This window comes from Neophocaena asiaeorientalis, unplaced genomic scaffold (genome assembly GCF_003031525.2).
Source record: "Neophocaena asiaeorientalis asiaeorientalis breed wild unplaced genomic scaffold, Neophocaena_asiaeorientalis_V1.1 scaffold167, whole genome shotgun sequence".
In the NCBI taxonomy this organism is placed as follows: domain Eukaryota; kingdom Metazoa; phylum Chordata; class Mammalia; order Artiodactyla; family Phocoenidae; genus Neophocaena; species Neophocaena asiaeorientalis.
In genome coordinates this window covers 1,230,515-1,246,925 of record NW_020175022.1, presented here as the reverse complement: position 1 = coordinate 1,246,925, position 16,411 = coordinate 1,230,515, and the positions used below count along the sequence as shown (strand labels likewise).

The following is a 16,411-nucleotide window of genomic DNA, read 5'->3' as shown; positions in this document are numbered from 1 at the left end:
TTCAGGTACAGGTAAAGAAAACAGAGGGACTTTACTGGCGATCCAATGGTTAAGACTCTGCAAACCCAACGCAGGGGGCACAGATTCGATCCCTGGTCAGGGAAGATCCCGCATGCCGCATGGCATGGCCAAAAAAGAGAAAAAGAAACAGAGACATGATGGAGACCTGGAGTGACTAGCTGAGGTTGCAGAACATAACAAGTGGCAGAGCTGGGACTGAACCCACATTCTCCAGCAAAAATTGGTGCGTGTTTTCCACTTTAACAGGAGAGAAAAGTGAGAAGCAGTGATTGCCACCATGGAAGTCTCCCTTTATAGCATCTCCTTAGGCCTGGTCTGCTCTGAGGAAGAGCTGCTGGTCCCTCCTCAGAAAGCCAGTGAGGACCTTCCCAGGGTGGGAGAGTGGCAGAGGATCTCTGGCTTCTGTGCCCAGCCCCCAGCAGACCTGTCTAGGGCAGCAGGAAGGAGACTGCTCTCAGACCCTAGGGAGTTGGCTGTAAGATTCGAGTAATTGTCTGCTCAGGGGCCCCTGAGGCTCCCCAAGACTGATTACCTGCTGCTCTGTGCACAGACAGCCTCCAGCCCAGCTGCTGGGGTTGTATCACCTGCAGCTAAAACAGCCCTGGCGGCCAAAAGGCAACACAAGGAATCTAAGACACAGGGACCCTGGGAGCCTCTTTCATCTCCCTGTTGCCTTTTGGAAGCACGGTGCTTCTGCCCACAGGGAACACCCTGTGCGTTTTTCTCTCTTGACTCTGATCTGCTCCTATCCCCGGAATACCTGTGCCCTTCCTTCCCTAAAGATTTACACAGTCCCGTTCCCCCCGCCCCCCACTCACTCTACTACTCTCTTCCAATCACTCCCACTCGCTACTGCTCTAATACCCCTCTGGGATGCAGGCTGGGGTGCCCTGCTGGTATGTGCCCCAACAGGTTTTTCCGTACCAGCCTCCAAATAAGCCTGGAGCCTTGTCTGACCTGCCCCCACCCCCACCCCCCCAGGGAGCTGGAGTCAGAGGCAGAGCCAGGTCAGAAGCTGGACTTAGAGACTGGGCTTCTGTGGTCCCACCTGGCCCTGCCGGGACGGCAGTGCACAAAGCCTCCTGTGTCGGGGCTGAGCTGCTGAGAGGCCAGCGGAGTTCTCCGCATGGGTTAAGGCCAGTTTCTGGGAGGAGAGATGCTGGGTAGGGAGGTGTTGGCATGTGGGACCCGGTACAGCCTGGTCCTCTCCCACATTTGGGAGGGGCCAGAGCCTGAGAGGATAGCTGGGCTGGTCTGCTGGAGAGGTCATCTGACTGGCTGTTCAGCTTGGGCTGCACACGCACCCTCTCCTGTACCAGGCCACACAGGAGCTGGTGCCCATACACGGTACGCCACCAGGCTCTGAGGACACCCACTTCGCCCCCAGCGCCTCCGGGTGAGCACTGGACCTGGGCTCTCATGCTGAGGCTGGGGGTGGATGGAGGAACTTGTTGATCACTTGGGGGAGGGAGAAAGGAGTTTTCCTTTTCTAACATGAGTGCCTGCTTCCTTCTCCAGGCACCCATGTACCCACAAGAACACATACTCATGTCAGCTCAGAGATTGCACCTGCTGACCTAAAGATCCCAGCTGGAGACTCCGAGGGTGAAAGGCGCACAGTGGTGGAAGCTCTGTGGGCAGGGCGTGGGGCTTACTTGGAGGCTGGGGCTGAAGGTGGGGGAAAATGCGGTTATCTCCCGCCCCACATACTTAATCCTGCTGCCTCGCCTCGCCTCCCTTACACTGCCCCAGGAACACCCAGCCAGGCCATGGAAGGAAGGGAGGTGACCGCAGAAGGGGATCATCCACCTCAGACCAAGGGCTGGGGAGCCTTGGGACCAACCCTAGAGTCTGGGAGGGTTTGTTTGGTGCTAGTTCTAGCAGCATCCCTGATCAAACTTGCTTCCGGAAGGATGGTGAGTGGTGGGGAAGGTGGAGGCTCGCCTCTTACCCTCCATTTGGGCTCCCAAACCTGCCAAGCAGGTTGTTCTCTTTTTCTGCAACAAAGGAGAGGAATGGGTAAAGGGAATCCAGGCTCCAGACCTGGGGTCATAAAGCGACCCAGAAAGGCTAGGACGTTCCCCTGAATTGGCTCCTGTGTCCCTCCCCCAAGGGCATCCAGTCGCACCATGTCTGTGACCAGCGGGAAGATGGGACTATCCCTGGCTCAGGAGATCCTCAGCCACCTGGGCCTTGCCAACAAGGTAGGCGCTGCTGGGATTGTAGGAATCTTTTTTTTTTTTTTTACATCAACACAGGGGCTGGGGGGTGGGACGGGGAATAGGAAAGGGAGAGCTGGCCCTGAGGCCATGCCCAGGGCCTGGCCGGGCAGACTCTGGTACCCCCGTGCTCTTACAGACCGCAGCTTGGGGCATCCTCAGAACCTTCTTGAGCTTCAGTATAGACAAGGATGTGCAGAGGCTGCCAAGGGCCATTGCAGGCCAAGGTGAGCCCCTTCCCTCTGCACTTGGGCATATTACCTTTTAGAAACCAGTCTGTAGACCAAGAAGGAGCCCGGAAGGAGGAACTGACGATACTCCATAGAGTATCTCCTGGGCAAGAGAGAGGAGGTTTCACGCTCCTGCTAATGTAACAATCTCATATTATTTTGTAAACATAGAGCAGCTCTCTTTTCCTAGGTTTACAAACTGTCTTGTCAAGAGTAGAGGAGTGAGCTGTGGTTAGAGATAGGTTAGTTGACCCACCAGGGCACCAAAGCTAAAATTTTTGGCCCAATGAATGTCTAGGTGGCCAAATACAGATATGGATTCAGTTGCCAGAATGAGGATGGTGATAACACTAGAAAAAATAGCAAAAGAGCCACCATTTCTTAGGGGCTCCTTGTGTGCCAGGGCCTATGCCAAGCACATTACACATTTCAGTGAATCCTCACATCCTTGTTTTATAGATGAAAAAACTGAAGTACAGAGAGGTTAAATACCTTGCCCAAGGTCACACAGCTATTAAGTCACCTAGTCTCCTACAATACACATAATGATCCTATAAGACATATAACTGCCACGTATCAACTCCTGGTCTATATCATAGGTGTTGGTCTATCCTATAAGCTATAGCATACTCTTGGCACCCAAGACCACCTTTCTCCACACTGGTCAGACTTTGTTCCGTATTATCCGAACTTAAATTGGCAATCTTGGTTTGAGGAATTTCATAAACAGAATCCGGTCATTGTGCTCGTTGAGCTAGGTCTCCTAGTACAACTGTCCCCCAAAACTTATAAATAAAAAAGCTCACCAAAAATTTGAAGATGGCATAGCTTTTTGTATACTGGTCGAGAAACCATCATGCCTATTAACAGCTATTCAAGACAGTACATAGAAGCATTTATTTTATCATCCAGAGATTTCCATTTTGACAGTAGATTACTGTACTCATCCAATAAAGCCTGTCCTTTTATAATGAGTGAACCCTAAGATTCATTTGAAGAGTTGTGGTTATCTAGATTCCTGTCAGAAAAACAAACTTATACCACAGCAATAAATGATTGTAAAGGATTTGGATTACAGAGTCCTGTAATCCAAATCCTTTACAATCATTTATTGCTGGTAGACTTTTGGATGTAAATGCCAGATTTATCTTAGAAGTACAAGTCAAAAAATAATACAGGCCTATTTTTCTGAAAAAAAATTTTAAAAAAGGAAAAACTCAATCAAGACACTTCCAAACTATTCTTTTATGAGAGAAATGTGAAAACATAATTGTGATGAATATTTATTCAGAAAAATGACCTTTAAATGACAGCTAATTCAGGACAAATTCAGACCAATCTGAACCATAAAATGAAGGTTCATTATAAAGATCCTAGGGCAGTATGAGATGCCAAATATATTCTCAAGTAACAAGACAAGAATTATGTTTGATATAGGTTTGGTATAGAGGGTACTTGTACACCATTGGGAATATTCAGTTAATGAGTGACTCCTACCCCAATTCTATAACTACGGAGTAACAAGAGTTGGAAGAATGGATACTGGGAAGCATTTGGCAGTCTTCCTCACAACATAAAACCAATGATACATGGAATTCAAAAGAGTAGCCATCAGGGAATTCCCTGGCTGTCCAGTGGTTAGGGCTCCTTGCTCTCACTGCTGAGGGCCTGGGTTCCATCCCTAGTCAGGGAACTAAAATCCCACAAGCCACAGCCAAAAACTAAATAAATTAATTTAATTTAATTTAAAGTGCAAAAAAAACAAAACAAAGAGTAGCCATCAGGCCCACTGACAATTAGGTAATGAATGAATCCAAATAAAATATTCACTTCATCATTTTTTTGTTTGTTTCTTTGTGGGAGTTTATGATCTGTGGGGTTGCCCTAAGTGTAGGTTTCAGGCAGTTCTGGGAAGGGTCTTAGGAGTCAAGTGACTGAGGTAACTCTGAAAAAGAGGATAATAGGAAATGATGACAGCACCAGTGCACAGCTCATGACACAAACAGGTTTTTTGCAACCAAAAAAAATTTTTTTTTAACATTTCTTTCCTTTTTTTTAAAAATATTTATTTATTTATTTGGCTGCACTGGGTCTTAGCTGCAGCATGCAGGATATAGTTCCCTGACCAGGGATCGAACCTGGGCCCCCTGCATTGGGATTGTAGAGTCTTAACCACTGGACCACCAGGGAAGTCCCCCAAATATTTTATTATAATCAGTTATAGCTCATGATTTGAATATGTACTATATCTCTATTATTTCTAAACTGAACCCTCCATTACCATCTTTAACCAAAAGGCAAGAGGCCTGGTGCAGGTATGAGAGAAGGACAGTGATGCTGAACCCCAGGGGTCCAACCAGGAGAAACTGAGGTATAAAGATGAGGATAACAAGACGACCCTGGTAGGTCGGGATCAGAACGGGAAGTCACATGACCCTGCTCCCTATCAGAGCCCCATCAACTCAGTTTAGGGACAGGGTGGGTGTATCCTCCTTGGACTTTCTCGAACTTGTAAGTTAAAAACAGTCTTTCTGGATTTCATGCTGTAAATCTTTTTTTTTTTTTTTAAGATTTCTTTTTTAAGATTTTTTTTTTTTTTTGGCTGCATTGAGTGTTGCTGCACGCAGTCTTTCTCTGGTTGTGGAGAGCGGGGGCTACTCTTCATTGTGGAGCGCGGGCTTCTCATTGCGGTGGCTTCTCTTGTTGCAGAGCACAGGCTCTAGGTGTGCGGGCTTCAGTAGTTGTGACATGTGGGCTCAGTAGTTGTGGCGCATGGGCTTAGTTGCTCCGCAGCACGTGGGATCTTCCCGGACCAGGGCTTGAACCCGTGTCCCCTGCACTGGCAGGCAGATTCTTAACCACTGTGCCACTAGGGAAGTCCCTCATGCTGTAAGTCTTTATAGGTGGCAAGTCTCCTCTATCTTTTCTTGAGTACCTGCCCTTGAAGCGAGGTACTCAAGAGCGAGGCTCTAAGCTAGTGGCAGGGCCAGGAAAGACGTGGATGGAACAAGTAATTGTCCAGTAATATTCCCCACAGCAATCGATCTTTCCTGCCACTTCATTACCCTTACATAATGCATATTTCTCTTTTCCTCGACTCTCTCTTCACCAACACTCCCTAGAATAATTCACCATGCGGCCCAATCCCTAGTCTGTGAGAATGTCACTACCACCACATCCACATTCTGTTTCTTCCTCTACCAGCAAACTGAGACAATTACCAAGTTCTGATGCGTATCCTTATTTCTTGAAGTGAGACTGATCTTCTAAGTATCCGAGCTGAGTTCAAAAGAAATTTGGGAAGTCCCTGTACTCTTCCCTCCAGGTGAGACTTCGCTGGTTCTTAACCTGGAGCCCTGGAGCTTCACCCCTAACCTCCACACTGCACACAGTGGAGCATAGTCATGTCCTGGAGAACTCATGGGTCTTTGGTGAATTCAGTGCAGGACTCCAGGCACCACACAATCTCTGGGCCAGCACGAGGGAGAGGACAGAGTGCCTAAGCCATAGTAGTGGTGGGTCTTTCTAATACTTGACTTTCTTGTCTGCAGAACGCAGTGAAAGGGAACTGCCGGTCAGCCCTACTAGCCCTGTGCAGGGCTGATGACCTCTGAGACCTCATCCCCATATGACCTTCAAGAATCTGAGATTCCCATGTATGGGTGAGCCTGCAGGAGACCAGCTGGGCCTCCAAATAAGATAACCCCTCACTTGAGCACCACATGTTCCAGCTTCTTGTGGAGTCTGGAACTCCAAGTTCCTCTTAAATCCCTTAATTTCCCTCATTTCAAAGTGATATGTGCACCTGGGTCCCCTAGCTCTGTCTTGGGTATGCGATAATGGGATCTCTTTGATAGTTTCTGCTCTACTCATTCTTTCCGTATTCTGGCCAGCACATCTCACTGATATTTGAATTCTTTTGGCAAACTTCACTGTCATTTGTGTTCCCTGATTGAAGTTTGGGTGGAGCAGGACATGGGCTGGGAGGAGGCCTTGAAGCTGGAGGTGCCTTTCATGTTGGATATTCAACAGGAGTCCTGTTTGAGGCTCTAGACAGCAGTTGTCAACAACCCCCCTCCCCTCGGTGTCTTCCCTCCCCCCCATTAATCTCTCTTCACCAGGACATTTCAGGTAAAATAATGGAGAACCAGGAACCAGGAACAATGAGGTCAGGAATGGTTAGAGGTAGCAAGGGACCATCTGTATGACCTGAGAAGCAAGCAGAGAATCAAGCTACCCCTCCCCTGCACGGGAAGATTGGGTTATCAGGGTGCACACTCCCCAAATTCCTCTGTGCAAAGCAGGAACTTGGAAACCCCGCTCACAAATTACAGTACTACTCCCAAAAGAAGACCTACCGAAAACAGATAAAAAACGAAAAAGGAAAAAGCAGGCTTTGGCTCCCCCTGCTGCTTGTATTAGAAATGACAGGCCACCCCCTCACACCTTTTTACCTCCCCCTCCCCCTTTTTGCATTCCTCAATTGAGGCAACTACTTAACCCCATAGCTGCAGGGTAAGGCAAACAACAGACCTCAGGAAAGAAGTTTTATTTCCAATCCCCTAGGAAGGCATTACAAATAATGGAGATAGAAACCCAAATTAAACCCTGAAACAAACGGATGGATACGGGTGGGCCTGCAAGAGCAGAAAGTAGGGGAGATGGGTTCTAGACAGGAACCTCACCCTGGAGCCTGAGTCTGTATATTAATGTGACTATTCTGGAGAAAGGGAGTTGGGAATCAGAAATCCTCACCCGACCAACCCCAACGTTGCCCAGGATGGCTGGGAGGAAGAGGAGGCAGCACGTGAGGGCAAAGACGTCACCAACTCTGACCTTGGCATTTACTGCCTGCTCTGATCCCCAACATTCCATAAATAAGTTACCCTGCATATCTCAAGTTGAGCCAGGGAGCAAGCAAAATAGCCCCAGCCTCACTGAGCGGGGCTACAGGAGGACACAGTCGGACTCTTGCTTCGGCCTCTGCCGACGCTCGGCAGCTGGGCGTCCAAATGCAGCTCCTCTCCCCTGTATCAGATTTAACAATCGGTCACCCATCAACTGTGGAAGAGTCCAGGACAGAGACTCTAGATGGAAGCAGGGTCAGGATTGGGAGAGGCAGTGGGGAGAGAAAGACAGGAAGGGACCCAGGGGAGAGGGACAGACAGGAGAAAGGCCCCGAGGGAAACCTTGAAGGGACGTGGCAGGAATAACAAGTGTCTGGACCAGGGGAAGCAGGAGTGGCACACTGAGGATGTGGGAACGCTGGAGGGGCAGCGCTAAGGGCAGGGGGAGCAGACCCACCTGTGGTAACAGGGCACGTGCTGCCACGGGCTGGGCGGCTTGGTGCTGTTGGTACTCCTCTTGCTGAAGTTGCTGGGCCAGCTCCAGGTCGCTAAGACCCAATGTGCCTTGCGACGGCTGCTGCTGCAGCGACAAGGCGATCAGGTAGTCCTGGAGAGAGGGGAAAGAACGGGGATGGTGAGGGAGGCTGGGGAGGGGGGATGTCCAGGCTGTGTTTAGGTTTCCAAACCAGCCTTTCCTGGGAGTTCCCTGGCAGTCCAGTGGTTAGGACTCTGAGCTTCCACTGGCAGGGGGCACGGGTTCAATCCCTGGTCGGGGAACTAAGATCCCACAAGCTGTGTGGCCAAAAAAATAAATAAATAAATAACGACAACAAAAAAAGCAGCCTTTCCTCATCCTTCCAATTCTCCAGCTCCTTCTCCAGAGCAACACATATAACCAAGTTTTTTGTTTGTTTGTTCTTTTGTGGTACATGGGCCTCTCACTGTTGTGGCCTCTCCCGTTGCGGAGCACAGGCTCCGGACATGCAGGCTCAGTGGCCATGGCTTATGGGCCCAGCCACTCCGCGGCATGTGGGATCTTCCCGGACCGGGGCACGAACCCGTGTCCCCTGCATCAGCAGGCGGACTCTCAACCACTGCGCCACCAGGGAAGCCCCAGCCAAGTATTTTACCTCTGGTGCCAGAGAATACACACCAAGTGCTGAGATGGTCCGAAAGGTAACAGAGGAGAAGGGCATGGCTGTCATATGTCACAGTCTCTAGATAATAAGATGCAGGCAGCTCGCACCTATGGCAAGAAGCTCTCTGAGGCGGACATGCTCTCTGAACCCTCCCCAGAGACCCCACACACCTGGTCCACCTGCCGCTGCTTTTCTGGGGAGCCACTCCCACCTTCTGCTCCAGGTCCCTTGCCTAGGGAGTGACTTAGGTGAAAGTCAGAGTCACAGAAACAGCTGTCTCCGTCCACGTTGTGCAGGCTCTCCCACACCACTTGCTCCTCCTGTAGAAAGCCCTGGTCGGTGACCAGTAGGTACAGGTGACCCTGCAAAGAGGAGGACAAAGTGCATTGGCGGGACAGGTGACAGAGGCACCTATCTGAGATGTACAGAGACCATTGGAATCAATCGGTGTGCTAGCTGGAACGTGTCAGTGTGAGCATGTGGATCTTTTATAAATATGCGCGGCTGTGGGGAGAAGGAAGGGCTGTCTGAGTCGTGGTCAGCTGGGTGTGAGTATGGTGGCCACTGTGGTCAAACATGGAGTCCTCGGGCTAAAGTCCCGCATACAACCCTGCTTCCTACCCTACTTCCCATGGTTCTCTGGGCTCGCCTGATGGTTATAAGGATAAATCCTTTGAGAACCAACGACCTTTCCCTCTTCTACTCAATTCCTAGAGAGCTCAGACAATTTTTAGCTTTGGAAAACTATAGTATTGTTCAAAAATTCCACTGCCCCTTCCTGGGAGAGGATTTACACTTTCTTGTCCCACTGATAGCAGGCTTACTCCTTATGGCTTGCTCTGGCCAGTGAGATGTTAGCAGAACTGACATTGTCATTTCCAGGCAGAAGCACTAAAAGCACGCATGCGGTGTGTTCCCCACCCCTCCTATGTTCCAGATAAAGGCTGTTTTGTCAGCCTGGGCCCCAAAGTGAAGATGATGTGGGACAGAGCTGCAGCCAGTCTGCAGTGGACGTGCAACATGTGTGAGAAATAAACCTTTGGGGACTTCCCTGGTGGTCCAGTGGGTAAGACTCCGTGCTCCCAATGCAGGAGCTCGGGTTTGATCCCTGGTCGGGGAACTAGATCCCGAATGCATGCCTCAACTAAGAGTCCGCATACCGCAAGTAAGAAGTCTGCATGCCACAACGAAGATCCCGTGTGCCGCAACTAAGACGGCACAGCCAAAATAAATAAATAAATAGATAAATATTTTTTTGACAAAAGAAATAAACCTTTGTTGTGGTAAACCACTGGGGTTCAGGGGTCATTTGTTATCACAGCTTAATCTACCTTATCCTGACTGAAACACTGACCCAGAAGAAAAAGGCATGAGGGAATGACAGCACTCCAAACCCCCACCTCCTAAACCCTCATCACCTTGTGCTTAGTCATAGTGCTAAAGTGGTTGTTCCGGAAAAAGATGCTAAGTTCGCCCTCCTTGGCAGCTGTTGTTAGCTCACACAGCCCATGGTAGGTCAGCTGTGCCGCGGTGGTCTCCAGGAACTGCTCTGCAATCAGGCCTGGCAGCAGGGCACAAGAAAGTGGGGGGGGGTGGCTTAAATGCAAAGTCCACGGTAGGATCATCCAGAAAGCCCCTGTCAAAGCCCTAGGGGTCAGTCCCACCTTGTGAAATCGCTTCCTTGAAGCCTGGCTGTATTCATTCATTCAACAGATTCTAACTGAGAAGCTACTTTTTGCCAGGCGTCGCACTAGGTACCGGGGGATACGTCAGTGAACTAAATAGACAGTTCCCCAAACTCCCTCTCATGGAGCTCACATTCTAGTGGGACATGGTGGTGGGGAGACAGACAATAAACACTAAACCTAAGTAGCCATCATTCCCTCCACATAAGATCCACAGAAGAGAAGGGAGGGAGGTCACCTTCTGTCACGAGGTTGGTGTCACTGGAGTGCTTGCAGGTGATGATCTTCTCTACCAGTTGGTTATAACTCAGTTTCCCAACGGCACTCACAGCCTCAGGACTCTGCATGAGCAGCGGGGTGGGGTGGTACCAAAAAAATGGAGATCTTTTACAGGAAGGAAGTGAAGCAAGCCCACAAAGACTGCAAACCCTACGACCAAAGCTTCCTGAAACTTTTGATGTCTGAAGAATTTACCTGTTTCCATATTGTTTGCTTGTATTTGAATTTACCCCCCAGAAAGGTGAAAATTAAAGGAATTCTGCACTGGATCCAGCCTCTAAACCCTAATCCCCTCCCAAGCCAATCTACTCCCTACCTCCCTAAACCCCTCCACACAAAATTTTGCTTCTCTCTCAGCTTGAGCTGACTGAGTCTCACTTGTGCCCCCGACCCTCACCTGTGGATCAACAAGCCAGCCATGGTACAGAGGTATGCCTAGTAGGTCAAAGATGCTGCACTCAGGTGTATACTCAAAATCAGAGACACCTGTGAATCGCACATTGACATCCAGACCTGTGGCCAGTTTAGGCAGCACTGTCATTGCATCGTCCACATTCTGGGGTAGAGAAGAAAATAATGGATAGATCAAATCAACACATGTATATTTTAAACTTACACAGTGCTATAGGTAAACAAGGATATATGTATAGCACATGGAATTATACCTAGTATCTTAAAATAACCTATTATGGAATATAATGTGCAAAATACTGAATCACTACTCTGTACACCTGAAACTAACACAATATTATAAATCAACTATACTTCAATTTAAAAAATAAAATAAAATGGAAAAAAAGAACCTGACACAGTGTTATATGTCAATTAAATCTCAATAAAACTGGGGAAAAAAAAGAAAATGATGGCTATTCTAGCCTCCCCTCCCCTGCCTCTACTCCCACCTCCAGAAAAAAAAAAAATTTAATCTTGTTGCTTTTCTTCCCTGGTGTTCTCTTACAATGGAAATTCCTCCCTTGTCTCAACCCTTCTTTATCTTATGTAAATGAACATATTTTCTAGGACAGAGATACACCCTCCCCCTCCTGCAGAAAGAAATTATGGTTCAAGGAACCCTCCTGAGAAGCATCAGAAAGGCCTCTCTTAATAGCCTGGGTGTCTCCTTATAAGCCTGCAAACCCCCATGTCCACAGACCTTTCGCCTCACCTGCTGAAAATTAAGCTGAAGTCCTTCTGACTTCTCCTGGGGCTTGATGGATAGAAGGCAGTCTCCTACAAGACAGGATTCCTTATCAGCTTACCCCGCCAACAGTCCCAAAAGCTGCTTCCTCTTCTCCAGGAGAATGGAGGTAATGTCACAGAACCACAGATTTTCACAGTTGCAAAGGGCCTTAGTTTCTCAGAGGAAGAAATGGGCCCACAAAGGTGAAGGGTACACGCAAGGTTCCATGTGAAAGCTAAGGGAAGAATTGGGGTGACGACCCAGGACTCCTGACACCTTCACTTTTCCTTTTCATTCCCCAGCCTTGCAGAGAAACCCCACAGATTTTTACCTTCCCTGCCACATAAGATCCCCGCATGGGAGTCCCTCAACACTCTGAATTTCTGGCTCACTAGATAGCACTGGAAGCGTTTGGGTAATTCCCCTTCAAGGCCCAGTCACTCACCAAGATGGGCCATGAGCTCATCTGATGCGATCACTTCCTTCTGAGGTGGCAGCTTCACCTGGAGGCAAGGAATGACAAAGTGTTAGCCAGGTGTGTGCTTTCCTTCATGGAGCACTGAAGGAGGAACCCATAGAAAGGCAGGGGGAGGGCAGGGGTTGTCCAGCAGTCAGGTGTGGTGGAAAAGAAAAGCTTGCAACTGGAGCAAGGGAATGAATGTGGAAAACTGCAAGGCATTCCCATTTGCTAGACAGTAGAAGACAGAGGAGTAGGACAGATCATTGTTTTGTTTCATTTTTAACGAATATCTTATCTCATTTGTTCAAGCTGCAGAAATAGGAAGAATAATCTGGAAAGTTTGGCTTGAGAAAATCAGAATGATCAAGGTTTTCTGAGCCCCCATCCAAGCTCTCTCTTACCTTCCACTGAAGAAAAAGGATGTTCATGATGGCGATGAGAGGGCAAGGGCCGTTAGTGCTCTGGGTGATGATGGGTGTCCGTTCTCCCTTCCAGGGGATCCACTTTACACAGTAGAAGTCTAGCTCAGGTTGTCGGGCCCTGGGGGACTGGGGAAGTTCTTGGGGCCAGGAGCAGGCCCCCACTGTCTCTACCTCAGGCTGTGTCCCCTGGGCTGGCCCTTCTTGGCTTGAGCTAGCATCAGGTGGAGGGGACTCGAGGTTATCCTGGCCCTGGGCTGGCAGCAAAGCTTCATCTACTGGCTCCTGTTCTCCAGCTGCCCCATCAGCCTCTTCGGCATCCTTGTCCTGAGGGGGCTCACTGGGTTCTGACAGGACCTCATGGTTTTCAGGGCTGACCACTTCCGCAGTCCTGGCCTCACCACGGACTGGATGCTCAGGCTGATGGTGTTCCATGGTCAGGAGGGGTCAACTGAGGGGCACCAAAGGACTTTATTGTCCTCAGGGACTGGGCTTAATCAAGGCTTGATATGCAAAAGAGAGAACGATCCAATAAGAAGGAAATCATTGGGCTGGAACGCAAATAGAGCCAGAAAAATCTTGGAAAAGGAATGTAGTGCAGAAGGCTCGGTTAGCGTCTGTTGGCCACTCCTGGCTACAGGTAGTACAACTTTGGGGTCAACAGAAGGGCCCCAGGCCGGGCTCTTTCACCTCTAACTTGCTGTGACCAGATAGGACCAACGAGGGTACAGGACTTTCAGGCTTGGGGGGGATGATTCCGGTGGGATTGAAGACATTGGGTGGCGTCAGCTTCCCTGAAACAGGAAGGACAAGGAATGGAGACAAGACAGAAAGGGCGGGTAAAAGGAGAAAGAAGAAAAAGAGATGGAGAAAGAAATGTTAAAACTGTACTAATGATTATTAATACAGTGATCTTTAGCTCACCCTGTAATAGGCATCATGTCAGTAAACCCCACCATAGCCAGAATGAGAGTAATTCCTCTGCCCTACCCGAACCCTGTCCCTTGGCTCTTCAGGAAGCACCCTGAGCACACATGGCTTATATCTTTAGGGCCATCTTCTCTCTGCCTCATCCCAAGGGCAAAAAGATGAACAGTCATATAGTGCTTGGGGTGAAGAATAAAGAGAGTCAATACCATGCACCTGAAGGCGAAACACTGGTGAGAAAGAAGTCCTTCTCCTCAAAGGACTCCACCTTCACAACTCCAGATTTACACAATCGCAAACCACAACAAAAAGATCCTGGGAGGAGCTTCCTGTAGGCTGGAGAGGGGAAATGCAGGCCCTGGGGACTTGAATCAGAGATCAGTTCTGATAAGTAATTTCAGATTAGACGTACAAAACACACACACACACACACACACACACACACACACACACACCACCCGACCCCATTCTTCCAGTAAGCTTCTCTTGACAGCTGGAGCTGGGATAGCGACGTCTCCTCAGTTCCTCTATGCTCCGAAAACTGCCGAAACCCAGAGACAGTCTCTTGCCCACAACATGGAATATAAAAATACTGATTATTGATTTCTGTAAAACAAAAAAATGCTCTGTCTCCACTCCTCTACCCGTGCATATGTTCTTTCCATCTATTCCCATCTAGGTCATTTTAGATGTCAACTCTGGACCTGTTTAACCCGCTCTCTACCAGCACTAAGCATAGACATTTAATTAACACCATGGATCGTAGACAATAAAAAGCCACAAACCCTGCCCCCTGGAAAACATTTCCCTTCAACCTCCTTACTCCCCTCACCCCCTTGATCAGGGTGAGAAAGGGGGAGAAATTAAACTTGAGAAAAGTTTAAAATTTTTTTTTTAATTTTTTAAATTTTTTTAAAATTTTTAAACTTTTTTAATTCAAGTAAAATTAAACTTGAGAAAAGAAATCTTTTCTCTTGCTTCCGCCTAACCTGAGACTATGCTTCCTTTTGTAATCCGGCAGGAATTTAGGGCTAGGGTAAAGCCTGGGGGGTGAAGTTGAGGAACAGAAAAGTTACCGAAATAAGCCTAGTCACCCAGATTGATCATCCTCCCGATTCAAATATAATTTATGCTAGCTGCATCTCATTTACATGTTGTTGATTTCGAATCATAGCAGCAAAAATTGCCTGCAGGCCTTAGGCTTTTTTTTCCCTCTCTCTCCTTTTTTCCTCCCTTCCCAAATGACACTTAGGATGAGCCTTAGAAGCAGAAACCAGAGCCTGGGACACTTTTTTAAAAGCTTGGAGAAAAACAGCGCTTATTTCTTAGCTTTTCTGTCCAATGCCAGAAATGATCAATAATTAAGCAGGGGTTGGGCCACTAGCTGGCCAGGCCAGTGGTATCCAGGAGCTGGATACCAGAGGGAGCTGGGTCTCAGAGAATCTGGGCAAAAAGCTAAGTGGGCTAAGTCTTCAGAAGAGGGGCCAGAAGTGTGATGGAGGAGTTCCACTCTACAGGGGGCATGCCTGGTGGGTTGGGCATAATGGAGTATTTCAGAGCAGGAGAGACTCTGAGACTCATAGGTTCTCAAACAAATCAGGATTTCATGCTTTTCCTCTTTTCTTAACTCAAGTCCTACACTTTCTCTCCAGCTGGAATTATCCTCTGGTGGCGGGTAAGGGAGTCAAAAGAGCCCTGGACCCTCCCTATAGCCAGAGGCAGTAAATAGCCAAAAGTTGGAAGAAGCATATAAAAGTTGGAAGAAGCATATAAACCGGGTATGTAGCTTCAAGAAGACACCCGTGTCCCCTGCCCTGGCTCCCCAGGAACTTTACTCTCCCCTCAAGTGCCTGACTGTCCCACTCTAATCTCCCTCTCAGTCTGACCCAAATCTTCATGCAACTAATGATTTAGATTTTCCCCTCAGAATAAGGCAACCACAGTGCGCTGTCTACTTGCTAGCAAGGGAGAGGGGGAAGGTGTCATTAAAAGGAGGAAGTGTAGGGACCAAGCAGCATCTCTTTTACGTACTCCTTCTGCCTGAGCTCCTCTCGAAATCCAGACTTATAGAGACCCAAGGTGGAAGGACAGCCAGTGTCACCTCGCCAGAGCTGGAGAGGAAAAAGAGCAGTGGGGGTTAGGAGAAAAGGCGAAGGAAATGGTTAAAACAGTTTTTACCTTACAGAAGTGGGTGCTGTTCCAGGACCTAGAAGGGGGGTTCAACTCTGGCAATGCGATGGCGGAGGTGGGTACAGGGAGGGGCGCCGCCACAGTCCCAGCTGCCTTCCAGCTGTCAACGCCAGAGCTTATACAGGTTTACCCAGGTTTACGAGCGGCGGTCCTGGCTGGATTGTGGCTACTTCCGGACTCACGCCCACGACCGGGGGGCACTGGAGGAGGGTGCAGGCAGACAGGGGTGCAGCCCAGGTGCTCCCAGGTCGCTCAGAGCGTCTTCGGGATTTCTGAGTCGCCGAGTCCAGGGCGTGCGCTCCAGGCCCTGTCTACAAGCTGGTTTTCAAAGGAAGTTTGTGGGTTTTCTTTTTTCTTCTTTCTCTCTCTCTCTTTTTTCCCATCAGGACAAAGAAAAATCAGTCAAGGACAAGCTCCCCAAAGGAGGAGGAGCCTGCTCAGCACTGGAGGATTTCCATTAGGGCTTTCTGACCTGGTCAGCAGCTTGGTGATCAGCAGTGAGGGAGAGAAACAGGGAGAGAAAAACAACAGACCCTTTCTCTTCCCTCCGCCTGCCGCTGGAAGGGACGGAGCACTTGTGCCTCTCTGGTGAGAATAAGGAAGAGCAAGGGCCCTTGCTAAGTGGGGAGGAGCAGGGCTGGACAGCAGCAGCTTGTTGGATCTCTCCGGGCATGGCAGTCCTTTGCCCTGGATCCAAAGAAGCAGAGCCAAAGAGCGTGATATTTCCATATTTATTCATTTAAAGTGAAAAAATCCCGATCCTTTCCAAGTCCTTAATGAATCATTTTTTTAGTCTAGAAATGAAACCGGTTGGG

At 48.8% G+C, this 16,411-nt stretch overlaps 2 protein-coding genes and 1 long non-coding RNA gene across 13 annotated transcripts in view; 2 read left to right on the top strand and 1 right to left on the bottom strand.

The window, feature by feature from the left end:
- Positions 1-1,128: 1,128 nt before the first annotated feature.
- On the top strand, positions 1,129-9,563 carry LOC112411611 (uncharacterized). 2 transcript variants are annotated; one of them, XR_003005674.1, is made up of 5 exons: positions 1,129-1,417; positions 1,540-1,937; positions 2,135-2,225; positions 6,022-6,132; positions 9,394-9,563. It is a non-coding gene; the product is annotated as an uncharacterized LOC112411611 (long non-coding RNA). The 2 variants fall into 2 exon arrangements; XR_003005673.1 differs by lacking the exon at positions 9,394-9,563 and having other exon boundaries at positions 6,022-6,867.
- Positions 7,005-16,176, bottom strand: MINDY1 (MINDY lysine 48 deubiquitinase 1). Of its 7 annotated transcripts, none has more exons than XM_024762816.1 (11): positions 15,585-16,138; positions 13,616-13,771; positions 12,462-13,273; positions 12,046-12,103; positions 11,586-11,650; positions 10,818-10,976; positions 10,380-10,482; positions 9,875-10,017; positions 8,627-8,818; positions 7,775-7,924; positions 7,005-7,498 (listed from the first exon to the last, which is right to left on the bottom strand). In XM_024762816.1, exons 3-11 carry the CDS (start codon positions 12,912-12,914, stop codon positions 7,418-7,420), a joined length of 1,404 nt encoding a protein of 467 aa, XP_024618584.1. In that variant the 5' UTR covers positions 12,915-13,273; positions 13,616-13,771; positions 15,585-16,138; the 3' UTR covers positions 7,005-7,417. The 7 variants fall into 7 exon arrangements, 6 of the variants coding, with proteins under 6 accessions (XP_024618584.1, XP_024618585.1, XP_024618580.1 ...); XM_024762812.1 differs by lacking the exon at positions 7,005-7,498 and having other exon boundaries at positions 7,516-7,924; positions 15,585-15,967; positions 16,069-16,176; XR_003005672.1 differs by lacking the exon at positions 7,005-7,498 and adding an exon at positions 8,471-8,534 and having other exon boundaries at positions 7,788-7,924; positions 15,585-16,143.
- Positions 16,052-16,411, top strand: part of PRUNE1 (prune exopolyphosphatase 1) — a 22,661-nt gene continuing 22,301 nt past the window's right edge. For all 4 annotated transcript variants that reach the window (XM_024762819.1, XM_024762818.1, XM_024762820.1 and 1 more), the window contains exon 1: positions 16,052-16,184. The gene's annotated coding sequence lies outside the window, so the exon portion shown is untranslated. The remainder of the gene's footprint in view (positions 16,185-16,411) is intronic.

Coding starts and splice junctions, on each gene's coding strand:
- MINDY1 (XM_024762812.1), bottom strand. CDS start 12,914: ATGGAACACCATCAGCCTGAGCATCCAGTCCGTGGTGAGGCCAGGACT. Junction 11,651..12,045: donor TGAGCTCATGGCCCATCTTG/GTGAGTGACTGG, acceptor CCTGTCTTGTAG/GAGACTGCCTTCTATCCATC. Junction 8,819..9,874: donor GCACTATGACTAAGCACAAG/GTGATGAGGGTT, acceptor TCCTCTTTGCAG/GGTCACCTGTACCTACTGGT.